This window comes from Pterocles gutturalis, unplaced genomic scaffold (assembly GCF_000699245.1).
Source record: "Pterocles gutturalis isolate BGI_N339 unplaced genomic scaffold, ASM69924v1 scaffold2795, whole genome shotgun sequence".
NCBI classification, from domain to species: Eukaryota; Metazoa; Chordata; class Aves; order Pterocliformes; family Pteroclidae; genus Pterocles; species Pterocles gutturalis.
This window is the reverse complement of record NW_010137927.1, coordinates 2,181-16,312: the sequence shown is the minus strand read 5'-3', so window position 1 is coordinate 16,312 and position 14,132 is coordinate 2,181. Positions and strand designations below refer to the sequence as shown.

General features: G+C 51.3%; 1 protein-coding gene across 1 annotated transcript in view; it reads right to left on the bottom strand.

Annotated features, from left to right (window-relative positions):
- Positions 1-14,132, bottom strand: part of LOC104468565 (metal transporter CNNM1-like) — a 17,641-nt gene that overhangs the window by 1,332 nt on the left and 2,177 nt on the right. The window contains exons 2-8 of the mRNA XM_010082750.1: positions 9,245-9,279; positions 5,878-6,021; positions 5,183-5,323; positions 4,728-4,897; positions 4,434-4,539; positions 4,192-4,239; positions 52-215 (exon numbers count right to left, since the gene is read on the bottom strand). Of these exons, the coding sequence (XP_010081052.1) occupies positions 52-215; positions 4,192-4,239; positions 4,434-4,539; positions 4,728-4,897; positions 5,183-5,323; positions 5,878-6,021; positions 9,245-9,279 (808 nt within the window). The remainder of the gene's footprint in view (positions 1-51; positions 216-4,191; positions 4,240-4,433; positions 4,540-4,727; positions 4,898-5,182; positions 5,324-5,877; positions 6,022-9,244; positions 9,280-14,132) is intronic.

Genomic DNA, 14,132 nt, shown 5'->3' with positions numbered 1-14,132 from the left:
GAGAGGGTGCCTGGGCAGGGGGGAGGCAGTCCCTGCCAGCCCAGCCTGTACCTTGACAAACTGCACATCGCAGAGGATGTGCACAGAGTAGTCGGGTGTGTAGATGTTGTTGCTGCTGCTGTGGAGCTGCGTGGTGCTGCCTCCATAGTCGTTGTGCTCCCGGTTGGGGGACTCGGAGCGGTTGAGCCCGCTGCACCGCGATGGTGACCTGTTCACTGCCGGGAGGATGGCAGAAAGAGGCAAACACTTACTCTCACTCGTGGTGCCACTTGCGTCCCCAGTGCCAGCGCAGGGCCGGGATGGACTGGTCACCTCCAGCGGCTGTGCCCCACGCACACCAGGGCTGGCAGGGCCCCTACAGGGGACCTGCGGTGGGGTCCCCTCAGTACGTGTGGGCAGTGGAGACTCTTCCATGCCAGCCCTGCGCCAACCAAAGGGATGGAGGCAGGCATCTGACCTGGCACCAGAAGCAGAGGGACTGACTGACAGCTCTCCTGCTAACGCAGGCCTTCTGCACAGTATTTGGCACAAATTCTCCTGTTTGCAGCTGGCAGCCCACAGGGGTTTACTTAACCTGCCTCGTGGGCACGCTCCTGTCCACCTCGACTCCGACAGAATAGAAGCAGAAGCTGCCACAGCAATTTGGACCATCAGTCACATTGACTGATGGCCTCTGACACACAGCGTGATGAATTTTGACTGGCTGGTGATTTATTAGGGATCAAAGGCAGCTTGTTCTTTGCACGGGTGACATCAACACCTCCTTGATGACTTTGCTCTGTTGCTAAAATGCTTTTCAATTACCTGATTTCCAGAAAGCAAGGGAAGCAGAGCAGCACGTGCCCAGGGCTGTGGGTAACCATTGTCAGAAGCAGCAAGTAGCAAGAAAACCCAAGCACTGAGTGCAAGAAATTACACAAACTGCACACCAAAGAAAGCCCAAGCTGTCCATGGCTTTCCCTTCTCCCCATCCCATTCTTGCTGGATTTGCATCATACTGGGAAGCCTGTGGCATGGCTCCTGCCCTGCTCTGCCACCAGTGCTCCAACCAGTGAGGGGCTGCCTGGCCTGGGGTGCCGTGGGTACTCCTCTCCTGGCGCTGCTTGGCATGCAGGGTGGAGGGGGCTTGGTGCACTCTGGACAGGGAGCTGGAAAGAGCCTGTGGAGGCACATGTGGCGATCCCTGCCCAAAGCCATGCCCCGTTACCTGGAGAGCCAGCCAAGGAGTCCCCTCTGCTGAAGGCGAAGGTACGGGACACTGAGACAGGCACTGCAGAGAGAGGGAGGGGGAAGGAAGGAGGGGATGGGGGAAGATAAGGGATGGAGGTGAAGGTGGGGGTAAGACCAAGAGGAAGAATAAGAAAAAGAATCGTGCCAACAGCCCCAGGCTGGGCTCCCACCACTGCCTCCAGCATTCCTTCCCACCCCTCTTACACCCTCCTGCTTCTGCTCCAGGGAGGCACTCGCCAGCCCCGGGGACAGGGACACTGCCAGGGACACAGGCTTGAATGCTGTAAATCAACAGGCTGCTCTGGGATGAGGTAATAGGAGGCTCAGCTCAGGGGGACCAGCTCTTGCCAGGCCCGTCTGCACAGCCACGCATCCCCTGAGAGCTGTGCTGCGGGAAGAAAGCATCTTCATCCTGTTGGCTGAGTGCTGGCACCCTGCTCCAGCCCTTTGCCAGCCGCTGCCTGGAGGGGGGACTTTGTGGTCAGCTTGTGCCACCTGGGCAATGGGCGGAAGCTAAACCAAGTCTAAAACTGTGCTTGGCATTGGAGATGCCTCTGTGTGTGCAGGCAGGTGGCAGAGAAGGAACATGCTCTGGAACAGCCCCTGCCTCCACACAGCCCCACAGCTGCAGGCAGGGGCTGGCAAAAGCCCCTCAGCATCATGCCAAGCAAAGGCACTTGTGCCAGGCTGCCTGCAGCTCCCCACAAGGCCTTGGGTCTCAGCAGACCTGGGGCAATGCTGAGAAGAGCCCCCCCCTGGGAGCTGCTGCGTGCAGGAACCACAAGAAGCCAAGACCCCGCGCCCAGGGCTGCCTGACCCATTGCCACAGAGAGGGTGAACCATTCTCTTTCCATGTTATATTGCCACAGGTTACAGCAGCAGTGACTGTTTCAAGGGCAGACATTCCTCCCTGTGACTGGCTGGCTGTGGGGAGCTGCCCCGCTGCCCTCCTCTGTGTCCCTGGACCATGCCACAGGCGTTCAGGGCTCCATGGGGAGCACGGAGAGACCACAACACAGCGTGAGCAATGCACTCAGTACTGGCAGCACCCAGATCAAAAGCAGCAGGAGATGTGAGCCCGTCAGCTTCCAGCCCCTTCCTCCAGACGCTGCCATGCTTCCCCCCAGCTGCCGGCTCTCCTGCCCGGGGCGTGCTGCCCTTCCTCCAGCCATTGTGCTCGCAGCATGGCTGCAACACTCTAGGATCTGTCTGCTGCCTATGCAACTGTTTTTAAATTGCTTTGTCAGTAAAACACCCAGGAAATTTACCCTGCAGCCCCCTCCTTCTGATCTCCCTGCTCATCCACCACTAACTCCTGTTCCTTGTCCTCCCCTGGATCAAAAACTTCTGCAAATACAAGTCCAAGCAAAGGCAACAGCATGAAGCACTGCCCACAACAATGTGAGAGCAGGGAGCAAAGGACGGGTTGATAACCATCAGCACTTGCTCCCTGCTCTCACTGCCCAACCCTCCTGCAGCGGGGCTGGCTGTGCCAGGTCTCTGCCGCTGCATCCCTGCACCCTGACTGCCAATGCCAAAGACTGCCTGGTGATAAAAAAGTTGCATAACAGTTAATTAATAACAAACTGTTAAATGCTCAAGGGATGTGTCCCACGGCCAGCAGGGGTGGCTGGATGGCAGAAAACACCTTGGGACACAGTGTCATGCATGAGCAAGCAGAGCAAAGAGCCCCAAGAGGCTGCGTCTCAGCAGGCGGCCCTGCAGACACGCGTGGCTGCACTGACACAGCTCCCACCGTGGCTTGTGCCCTGCCTGGCCCGTGGCCCATGGGCAGCACTTGCTGCCTGAGCCCCAGCAGGGCCCTGGGGACGGTCACCGATGGCACAGGGACATCAGGCCATGCAGCAACATGCTAGGGGGAAATCAGATGCTTCATTGATTTCCTCTGTCCAAACTGAGCATGTTTTGGATGCACAGGGGAGCAGAAATGTGCACTGAGGGGTTAATCCAGCAGTCCATGAACCAGCTTTCCAAATGGAAGCAAAGCAAGCATCAAGAAATAGATGAAACCTAGAGCTGCATGCAGACTGGGACCCACGGGAGTGACAGTCACCTGCCCCAAGGGACTCCCCCTGTTCTCTCAATGGCATCCCTCCCTACACCTCCCTAAAGGTCAAACTTAGTGAGTTATTGTTTTGAGCAGGCACTCAGGGCATCCTTAGCTTACCATTGGCACTGCAGATATGACTGCAACATCTGGGGTTTGGGCTGAGGGATGAGCTGGACTAGGGATGGGCAGCACCTCCACCTGCTCCCAAGCCACCAGGGACTAAACATTTGCAGGGGTGATCAGCAAAGAAGTGTGGGGGGGTGGGGGTTCACAGTCTACCATGATCAGAGCTCCCTCTTAAGCCCTGCAAGTAAGGGATCTGCTCATTAACCCATCAGCTCTGCAAGCAGGGCATTTACCTGGAGCATCTACTTTTAACTTAGTTCATTTTCCCCACCACCACGTGTGAACAGCTCACAGGTAAATGACCCATCTCTGCAATTCTGGAGCAGCCCTCATTCCCCTGGCGCCGGACCCACATTCAGCTCGTGCCCCAAGCCTCAGAAACGCAAATAGCACCAGAGATGTTATGCTGAGACCTAGATGCACCGTGCCAGAAGTCGCAGGCTTTACTGTTCCCATCATCATGGGCACGCTGCCACCCACAGGCAGTGCCCCTTGCAGTGCCCTTTGCAGCACCAGCCGTGCTGGAATCCACCTGCAGGGATCCAGCGCATGGCTGAGACCTCAAAGGGACCTCAGAGTCCCTCTGCAGGGACTCTGCTGCATCAGCCCCTCAGCACATTGTTCCTCCACCGAGCTTTTTAAAGGGGGTGACCTCAATGCAGAGCCTGAGCTGCTCTTTGTGGGGTGCAAACCCATCCCTCCTCCAGCCAGCTGGTACCGCGGAGGCGAGGTTTCAGAGCCCCAGCCTGCTGCAAAATACTTACATAGGAAGGAGGATCCAGCCAGGCTGCCCACTTTCCGCATGTCATTATCTGAAATTATAATGGGAGGTGTAGGAATTGCAGAGGAAGGGCTCCCACCTGCCCTGCACCCCACAGCAGGGCCACCCCACCCCACATCCAGCCCATTCTCCTGGCCACCAGCTGGCTCAGCCCCCGTGGAGGCTGCTGAAGCAAAGGAAGGGCTGGGAGGAGCCTGCAGAGCCCTTACCCGGGCACGGAGTAGCCTTTCCCCGAGGAGACAACAGCCATGATGGCAGGGATGCCATAGTAGGTGAATGCCCCGTTTTCAAACCGCAGCCCTTCCTTGCCAACCTCCACTGCCACTTTCCCCTGGAAGGAGAAGGAAAACTTGCTCAGGCACCCGCACTCCTGGCCACAGACCCACTCTGGGCTGCAGGGACACCCGCCACCCCATAGGAGAAGACGGGCATCTCCGCTAGCGGAAGCAGCCCAGAGCAAGATGGCAAGGACAGACAGGACACCCGCTGCCACACTCCACTCGCCACTGTCCCAGGCACCTGCAGGATGAGGACAAAGTAGTCGACAGGGCGGTTGCGCTGGTAGAGGTAATGCTCCACCGCCTTCTTGTTCTTTCGGTCGTACTTGAGCTCCTGGATGACGTTGGGGTGTTTCAGGAGCCGCAGCAGGATCTTCTCGGAGAGGTAGGGGGACTTGAAAGGCTCCACTTCTAGAGGGAAGGCAACATGTGCTCGCGCAGTGGAGCTGGGGCTGCCGGAAACCCCTCGTCCTCTGAGCTGCACAGCCCCCCTCCTGCAGCTTCAGCACCCCTCTGCACAGAGGGGAGCCAAACACAGGCCCGTGATGGTGGAGCAGCAGGACGCCCAGGGTGGGGGTCCAGGCAGGTGGACACTGCTCGCTGAGGGGGGAACCCAACCCAGGACCAGCTCAGGGATGCCCTGCAGGGCTGGCGCTGCTGTGGGGAGATGCGTGGCTTGCACAAAAGCAAGAGTACCTGTTGCCATGAACCGATGCGTAGCCAGCAGGAGCTGCGGGGAGATCTTCACCTTCATCTCGCTGTCCGAGAGCCTGAAGATGGAAAAGTCCTGGGGCTTGCGTCCCCGGTGGGGCACCCGCTCCTTTTTCCGATTGTCCGCTGTGGGGCAGAGAGCAGAGCTGTCAACTGCCTGCAGCAGCCACAAAGCCACTGCACACACATATACAGAGAGGTATGTCTTGCAGCACCCTGTCAGGGCTGCTGTGGAGCTGTAGCTGGAGCAGCAAGGTGCAGAAAACGTGCCATGCATCACAGCCTTGGGAGCAGCTCCCAGGGGAGGGAGCAGGGTGGCAAAACACACTTCTCTCTCAGGAACAAGTCTTGGGTTGCCCAGGCTGGATGCATCACCCAGAGTTGGAAAGGAGCCTGGGAACCACCCATGGGCAGTTCATGCCCAACACACGTGTAGCTGGGTCAGGCCCTCCCCAGACACTGGCTGCTGATACTGGTGCTTCTCTTATCTTGAGCATTCAAGACTCCCTGACATCTGACCAGCATCTCTCCATCATTCTTGTTTTCCCCACCATGACTGTGAATTGCTCTGGGGAAGGACCAGGATTTGCTCTGGCCTGTTTCCTACCCACATGCCTGTCTGTCTGCGCGGGCTCCCACCCTGGCTCCTGCAACCGCAGTAGCTGCTCTGGGACACTAACTGTACAGATCCGTCTCATCCAGGATCTCGGACTTGATGATCTCCTCAATGACATCCTCCAGGGTGACAATGCCCATGACCTCGTAGAATGGGTCTCCTTCCCCTTCATTGTTCACTCGCTGCACGATGGCCAGGTGGGACTTTCCTGCGGGGGGAGAGCAGAGCAGTAGTGAGACCCCCACCCCTGGCAAGAGGGATCCCCAGCCAGTGGGTTGCCAGGCAGCCAGGGCTTGGTGGGAGGCACAGATCACAGACACTGTCATCCAAACCCACCCCAACAGTGCTAACCCAAGGAGAAGGCTGGACACACAGCCCTGCCTAACAGAGCCACTACTACCCAGGCTGACTTCTAGGTCTCACAGGACCCTGCCCAGTGCTTTTTCAGTGCTGCCAGCTTTCTTTACCCAGGCAATCTGCTGCAAGTCACTCTGTTTAGCTCTTTGACAGCCTCCTGCACAGGACAGAAGTGTACATTATACCAGCTGCTTCTTGCTTACCCCGGCTTCAGTGGCACAAGATAATTCTAACAAAGCCATGAGACAGCACCCTCCAACACAGAAATGTGAGCATGTCCTTGGGGTCTACTGGTTTCCCTCCTCCTCCTGGTGTTTTCTCATTCTGTTGTTAATTATCTTTCCTATCAAACTGCCAGGAACAGCTCCCCCACATCTTTCTATCCATCACTGTCTGGACTGATCCTAAAGCTTTTCTTAAAATCTAGGAAAATCCTCCAGCTCCTTGGAATAGCAGCTGGTTTTAATGCAGAAATGCATATGTTTATTTGCAGCTTTCAGCCCAGCTCCTGCAGAACTCTTGGGTGAACCATCTGGACGCAGAGGCTGAATGCTTTTAAAGCCATCAGCTTGCACCTGAACGTCTTCTCCAAACCCTGCCCCTGACAGCACCTCCTCTCTGTTACCTCAAACAAGCAGACTGGGACCAGGACGTTCAGCCGCAATGATGGTGACTCCTGCTTGGGAGTGGCAGCATTTCTCAATCACAGTTTCAGCTTCCTCACTTGTCCCAGTCAGCTGGCAGCTCTGCTGACATATTCTCAGGCTTCTTGTTTTTGGCATACTTGAAACATCACTATTTGTTCACATGTCCAGCTGTCCATAAGCTGTTTTGACTTCTTCAACTTCTCCCTTCCTTTATTGTCTGCTCTGATTTATGCTCCCGCTCAGCAGTTTGACCAGAACCCAACTTCCAAGCCACAAACAACTTCTAGGTTTCTAGCTCCAGTGTATTCTTGGCCCTGCCAACTAATAGACTGGATTTCTTACCACCCCTGTGGCTCCTGCACTGCTCAGCAGTACCCACAAGTTCTGAACCTCTACTTTTACCTGAAACATTAAAAATGTCCTTCATGGGCACCACAGCCAACAACTTCTCTTCCCTCTGGTTGCTCTGCATCCCTGGAGTCTCCTGTTGCAATGCCTGCACAAACCTAACCGTACCACGGGCACTGCGGGGACCTCCAGAAAGCTGCAAACACCGTATTTTCCCCACGGGCTTGGAGCTGAGCTCCTTGAGCAACAACAGTCACCTGAAAGGGAGGCAGGTCCCTTCTGCTATGCAGCTGCCTCTGCATCTGCTTCTCCCATAAAGCCTCCCTGACAAACTCACCTGCTGCTCTGGGCGGGGGGGATACGAACAGTATTTATGCATAAAGAAGCAACAGGGGTGGGCTCCTGCTGCTGCACTGCTCCCTCCTAGCCTGCTGCTGCCTCTGGCTTGTTCCTGCAGCAGGACAGGGATGAGCACATCCAGGGCAGCCCCGCAGTCCCACCAAACACATCTTGCTGGAGACCATGCGACCTTCAAATAACCCTGCCCTGCATCTGAGATGAGCAAATTACATTTCTCAGACGAAGATCAGCACTATACATTTCTCACAGCAAAGCTTGGTCATTTTCCATAGTATAAATTCCCTCCTCCTCATACCAAGCTTTTATTGCAAGATTTCAGAAAGCAGCTCACTGCCTCCCACGACTACAGAATTAGAAACAAGAACATAACACCGCAGCAAGTAGCACAGAGATGCATTTTAACAAACCAAATCAATAGCCTCAGGCCACTGAAAATTCAGCATGTTCTTTGGACTGGGCTATTTCGCTCCTTTCATACATGGGTTTGTACATCTTGTCTGTTCAGTGGGTAATAAAGCAACACAACTTGAAAGTTAAAAAGAGAAAAGCAGCTGAGTTGGCCACAAGACAGCAGCAACAGCTACATTTTGTCTTAGCAAAGTCCAGCTTTCAAAAATGTCTCCTTTGCCAAACCACTCTTCCAAACACCGGGGCCATCTGGTCTCCTACAAGTCCTCGTGTGAGTGAGAAGAGGGGAGAAGTTATTTCTTTTGGCTGAAAGCTTGTTGTTAATGACATTTACATGCAACCCAAAACCACCAAGCCCTTACAAAAAGCTTAGGTGCTACTTAAAGGCAGTCAGAGAGTAATGGAGGCAATTCTTTTTTTTGGCTAAACACCTACAGCGACACTGTAATTTACACTAGAGCAGCCTCAGAGAAATGTGATTCCAGCTCTACATGCACATAGCAGCAAATGAGACTATTCAGAAATAACCCAGCACTGTAGCTTATGAGGAGAACCATGGTTTCACTGTGCTGGGGGCAGAGCCAGGAGGGCTGTTAAGAGTGCTCAAGAGTTCTTCATTTTCACAGAAAATAAACACTTGTAGCCATGCTATAAACTCCCAGGTTCAGGTTTCCAGGCTAACATCCACATTAGAGACAGAGCAGACACCCAGCGATGGAAAATGGTTCTAATTCAGGCGGTTGCTCCTCGTCCACCCCAAGTGAGCTGATCCTAGCTCCTGCCCAGCTGATACTCCTATCACAAAGACACCACAAAACCTGCTCCCACCCCTCGCAAATGCTCATGCAAATGACTGCTGCTCCCAGCTGGCCCCCACTGGGAAAGGGCTGATCCTCCACCTGAGGCACATGAGATCGTTTACAAAGTTCTGCCCCCCACCTGGCCGGGTCCTGCGTCTCCTCCCATCACTTTTTTTAACAGACCCTATAAATGTGGCAGCATGGGGGGAATGGGGGTTTGCAGGTGCCCTGGCTGTGGCTTCTTCCTTTGTGGGCTGAAGATGCTGCCAAGTGTCTCCTGCCTGGCTCTGGGGGCCGCTACAGTTGCACAGGGAAAAAGCAGCAGCTTTTGGAGCAGGTATGAGGGTAGAAGTTGGGCAGTTTTATGAGGTGGAAGCGATGTCCAAGGGGGAAGTAGCACAGGGATAGACCTGGGGATGTCAGAGGGGTCGCATTCTCTTCTACAGCCATTACCCTGTGGGTCTGCCTCAGTGGGAGTACAAGAGAGGGAGATAAATCAGTTAAACAAAACCCCAAAGTTGATCTAAAACAGCTTTAAGATCTGTAAAACTGATTCCAAAAGCTGTGCTATTGTAACCATTGCTTGATAGCTCAAACTAAATGAATTATAAGGGCGAGCTGCTTCCCCACTAGCAAGCTGTCACATGTGAATTTTACAGGGCTATTGCTGATGCAGGAAAGCACAATGAAACACTTGAGAATCAAAGCCTTGGTTTGGCAAATGCTAGAACAAATGGGCAATTAACTTTACTTGTGTGAATAGCTTCACTGGCCTCTGCAGGACTGCTCTTGCACAGGAAGTCTATAGGTGATTAAGTGTCTGCTCAGCATGGGATACAACTGTACTAAATTCTTTATGAGCTACATGAAATCTGCTCTTTTCAAACAACAGCTTCACTGGAAAGTTAATGCCTCAAAATGCGAAATTACAGAGCTAATATAAACAGCTGAAAGCTTCCGGATGGAGCAAGCATCAGAACAGATATCTAAAGCTTTTGTGCCCATTTTTAGGAGACTTGTTTTTTCATAGGTACCTAAATGACCTTGGGCTTGTAGATCCACCTCAAAGCATCCTCCCTGATGAGAGAACAGGGTCTGAACACATGGAAATGCCTTTATTTGTGGGAAAGAAAGTGCTGTTGGCTGCAAATATAGCCCAGACTACTTCCTTATCATTTTTTTTATGTAGATGCTCTGCCAGAGGAATGTTAAAGATGCTTTAGCCTTGTTTCTCGTTCCATGTGATGAGCATTCTGAGCATGAAATTTACTTTCATGGGTTTTATGGTAAGATCTAAAGCTGTTACTAGGAGATCAAAGGCACAAGCCATGAACCATTTACAGCTACAAAATGGAAGGCAAAAAAAAAAGACTAATTGGCAAATAAGGTTGATTTGTGACACAACCATGATGTAACTGAAACTGATTTTCTGTGTGTTTTTCATTAGAGCTCTTTTCTGGGCCAGGGACTCCCAGCATCTCTGTGCCCCCTTGCAGACCTGCATCTGAAGTGGCGACCCTGATTTGAACTTCTTGAACTGGAAATGAGTGTGAGTGTGCTCTTGCGTTACCATGTCTTGGCATCAAGGGTGAAACCACATGCCTGAGGCATTGCACCTAGAGGTAACACACATCCACACCTCAACACAGAGGAAACAAGCAGGAAGATTGCAGGAGCACCCAGCTCTATGGGGAATCAGAGCTATGTGAATAGAAAACTGTAAATTCTAATCAAATCCAGACCTTCTTCAGAGATGAGAACTTCATCTGCTTACATCTGTCTTTAGCAGAATACAGAAACCTTTCTCATACTCTGCTTTGGTGCTTTTTCTGATCCTAAGGAAAACTGGGTAAAAGATGGAATATTCAGAATAGCTGATGTAAATTTTGTCAATTACCATTGACAAAACAGATCAGGATGGCAAGGGAGAGATCAGAGGGGACATGGAGTCCCATCTTGCATCTGCCGTACATTCTGACCTCCTGGGTATGAGCCTGCCCACAAATGGTAGGTCGTCTTCTGTGTTACTTGGAGCCTAAGGAAGACCACAAGGATGCTGAGGCTTTTTCAAGCTAAAAAGCTCCTAAAGAGTCAATGCAAAACTGTGTTCATTGGTGTCTGCGGCGTTAGGCCACTTAATTATTTCCCACAACTCGGTCCAAAGGTGCCTTTGACAGCTCCGAAGAGCGCGGTGGCAGCTGGGTGCTCTCTCCTCCAAGGATGCGGCTCCCGTCTTGCTTTGCTGAACACTGCCCAGAAGCAGGCCTGCTCATGGGCTTGCTGGGGTGTGGGGTAAGGCAGCCCAGCGTTCACACAGTAAGATTTAGCACAGTTTTAGGGGAAAAGTAATGTTTCAGGCAGAATTGCATCATGAGTCACTGAAACCATCTTTTGTGTATTGGCACCTCATCTACTCTCAGCCTGGCAGTCATCCTTCAGGGGATGTGTACAGGATAGTTCCTGGGTAACAACCAGCTCCTTAACCCGTACAACTGGCTAGGGAGGTCACTGCTTCAGCCCATCAAGGTGCCCAAGATGTGGCTATCACACTTGCAGAAATCTCTTGAAGGCTGATGTAAATGTCAAGCCATGCTTTGTGCTTGCAAGGACTGCAGGCTCAGAAGAACGACAGTAAAAAAAGCAGCTGAAGTGGCACTGACCCCAGTTCCTGGCAACTGTAAGCACCTTCTCCAGCTATATTCAATTTGTACAAGTGTAATAGAGGCTGTGGACTATTTTGAAAAGCAAAGACAGACCCTAGGGCAGAGCTGTCCCCTGCAGGACAGGCTGTTTTTCCTGCTAAGGCAGGAAGTTTTTTGTTTTTTTTTTTTTTTTGAGAATTTACTTTTAGTAACTCTTAAAAGATGCCAAACCACAGAAGGCTAATTTGAGTTACACCTCAGCCTCCGCCCTGCTAAGAGCAAATTTCTACTGTTCCTCTGACAGAGGAAAATTACTTGCTGAAAGGTGCCACTGCTGTATATAGCTTCCCCCCAGGAAATTAGTCAACAAAATCCATAAATAATTTGAGGAATAGGATAAGATTAAGGCTTCCCAAAGGCACTAGAAAGCAATCTGGTGGACCTCGCAGAAGAGCTCCCCATGGGCACTTATATCACAGGACTGATAACTTGCATTGCTTTGGTTATCTTCTAGGGATAGGTGAGAAACAGACTGCACCACCCACAGTATTTCACACTGAATGAATGCACAAACCCTTCCTCCCAGCTCTGCATTCCCAAGGTGAAGTTTACACTACCGGGACCTCATCTGCCCCTCTACATTGCTTTAGCTTGCTAAATATGGTGCACTTATTTCTCTGGTGTATTGGCATTTCCTCCTGCAAGCCTAGAATAAAGCCAGGTACTCTGAGATGTACCAGTCCAAATTGCCAGGAAACTGTCTCCAAACTTTTTAACTCCTTCAATAGTTCCAGCGTTTTTCAGGCTGCATGTGGCAAAGTTACTGTACCAGCGTGTATTTTCTTATTTCTAGGAAAACAGAGACACATTTTGTGTAATGTCCTCCACTTAGCACTTCTGTGTAAAAGCTGCACAACTATACACGCCTTTTATAATGACCCTGTCCAGCTTGCCTGAAAAGATGGCAAATTGGGTGTCCAGAGTTCATTATTAGAGATAATTTCACTGAGGTTTGATGAAATCAAGCCAAAACCATCTCCTAGCACAAGCAATTCCTGCCTGCAGCTGGACCTACCTCACACTGCTGTGCTGCCATTTCTCAGTACAGCTCTAGCAGCTGCCCTCCTCCTTCAGTCTGTGGGCTGAAGTCCAAGGTCTCCACTCACAGGCCAACCTCCCCTCCCCATGTTGCTGTTTGCAGCTTCTCTGGGTTTTTCCCAGTTCCCATTAATGTCCCCAATTTAATGATCTTTCTCCAGGACTTAGTGCCAAAAGAGACACTGAACGATGCCAGCAGCAGCAGGCTTGTAAAGGAGATGTGAAGGGTTTGACCAGTTCCGCTGTGATGGGGCAGGGGACAGGTTTTGTCAACCAGGAGCTCACAGCTGCTCCTGGATGCTGTAACCACTCCATGCCATTAGCCCCATAGGTGCTGCTGAAATGTGTGCTACTGTTTTCATACAGTTTAAATGTCTCGGCAAGCGGATGTTACAGAAGTGCCCTTCCCCAGGTCTGTGGAGGGTAACCCCATCTACACAGGGTTCTGTTGGAGGACAGGGCATTCTCAGCTTGTGTATGGATTAAACTTAAGGCAAAGATCAATATGTCTTAATGGAACTGAGCTCAAATGAGGTTACAGGCGAGCATACCTAGAAACCAATGAAGGAAAACTTCCCTTCCAGCCCTGCTATGAAAGACTCGAGAGGAAAAAAAAAAAAGCTGATCACCTTCATAGCTAGGATAGCACAATGAGAGAAAAGAAATAAATCAGGTAAACAAGGACAACACACTATGAGATTGGTGAGTAGGAGGAGAGAGAGAAGAGGGAAAGTGCTGCCGGAGGTGTGAGCAAGAGTCCCAAAGTGCTGTATTTAATCATCCCCTGACATTTTCAGTAAGAAAGAACAAATGTTTGTGTACTATGGCAAGGAGCCCTGGCAGTGAAATTGTGTTACTTATATATTATGCAAAAAAAATTATATTGTGGGTATAGTGGATATAGCAGATCATTAATCATTAGTGAAACAGATCAGAAGTATACATAGCTATCCAGGAAAGAAAGCTGTAAAATGTGATGGGTATTTTGTATAAACACTGTAACAACAAAAAGAAATAAAGGATACAAACCTGCTTGAGTTAATCGTAGGAGAAGGAAAAGAAAACTAGCAAGGTTTCTCTAGAGGTTTGTCAGGGACCTAAGGACCTGGAGGTGATTATCAATGCCTAACCTTACTGGATGCTTTAATTTCCTAGAAAGAGCCTGGGCCTTATCGGTGGGAGCATTTGCTGTCCTGCAGGCACCTTGGATGTGTGAAGTGATGAATGCCTTCATTAAGCACTTGCTGAACCAACAAGCAATCAGCCTACTCTCTAATTAGTAGAGGTGTCACAGAAGACTTTCCGTGGAAAGCAACCTTAATTCAGACAGCCACAGCAAAGGAGACAGTGATGAAGATTCTTAATTACAAACACGAAATCTTTATTTTGGAAATTAAATAGTCGAGTGAATGGGGATGAAACAGCAGTAGATGGGACTGAAGGCAGCTGGGAACAACTGTCGCAGTGCAGGAGCCAGCATGGGAACCTGTATTTGGAACTGGGAAAAAAGAGTTTAGGAGGGGTTTGGGCCTGGGCTGAGGGGTGGCAATCTACAAACACAGGCTGCTGGGGTGACCAAATGCCTACAAATACAGCAGAGATGAACCAGAAGAGAACAGCAACACCTGGGGAGAAAAATATTTGGGAGAAGAGCTGGAC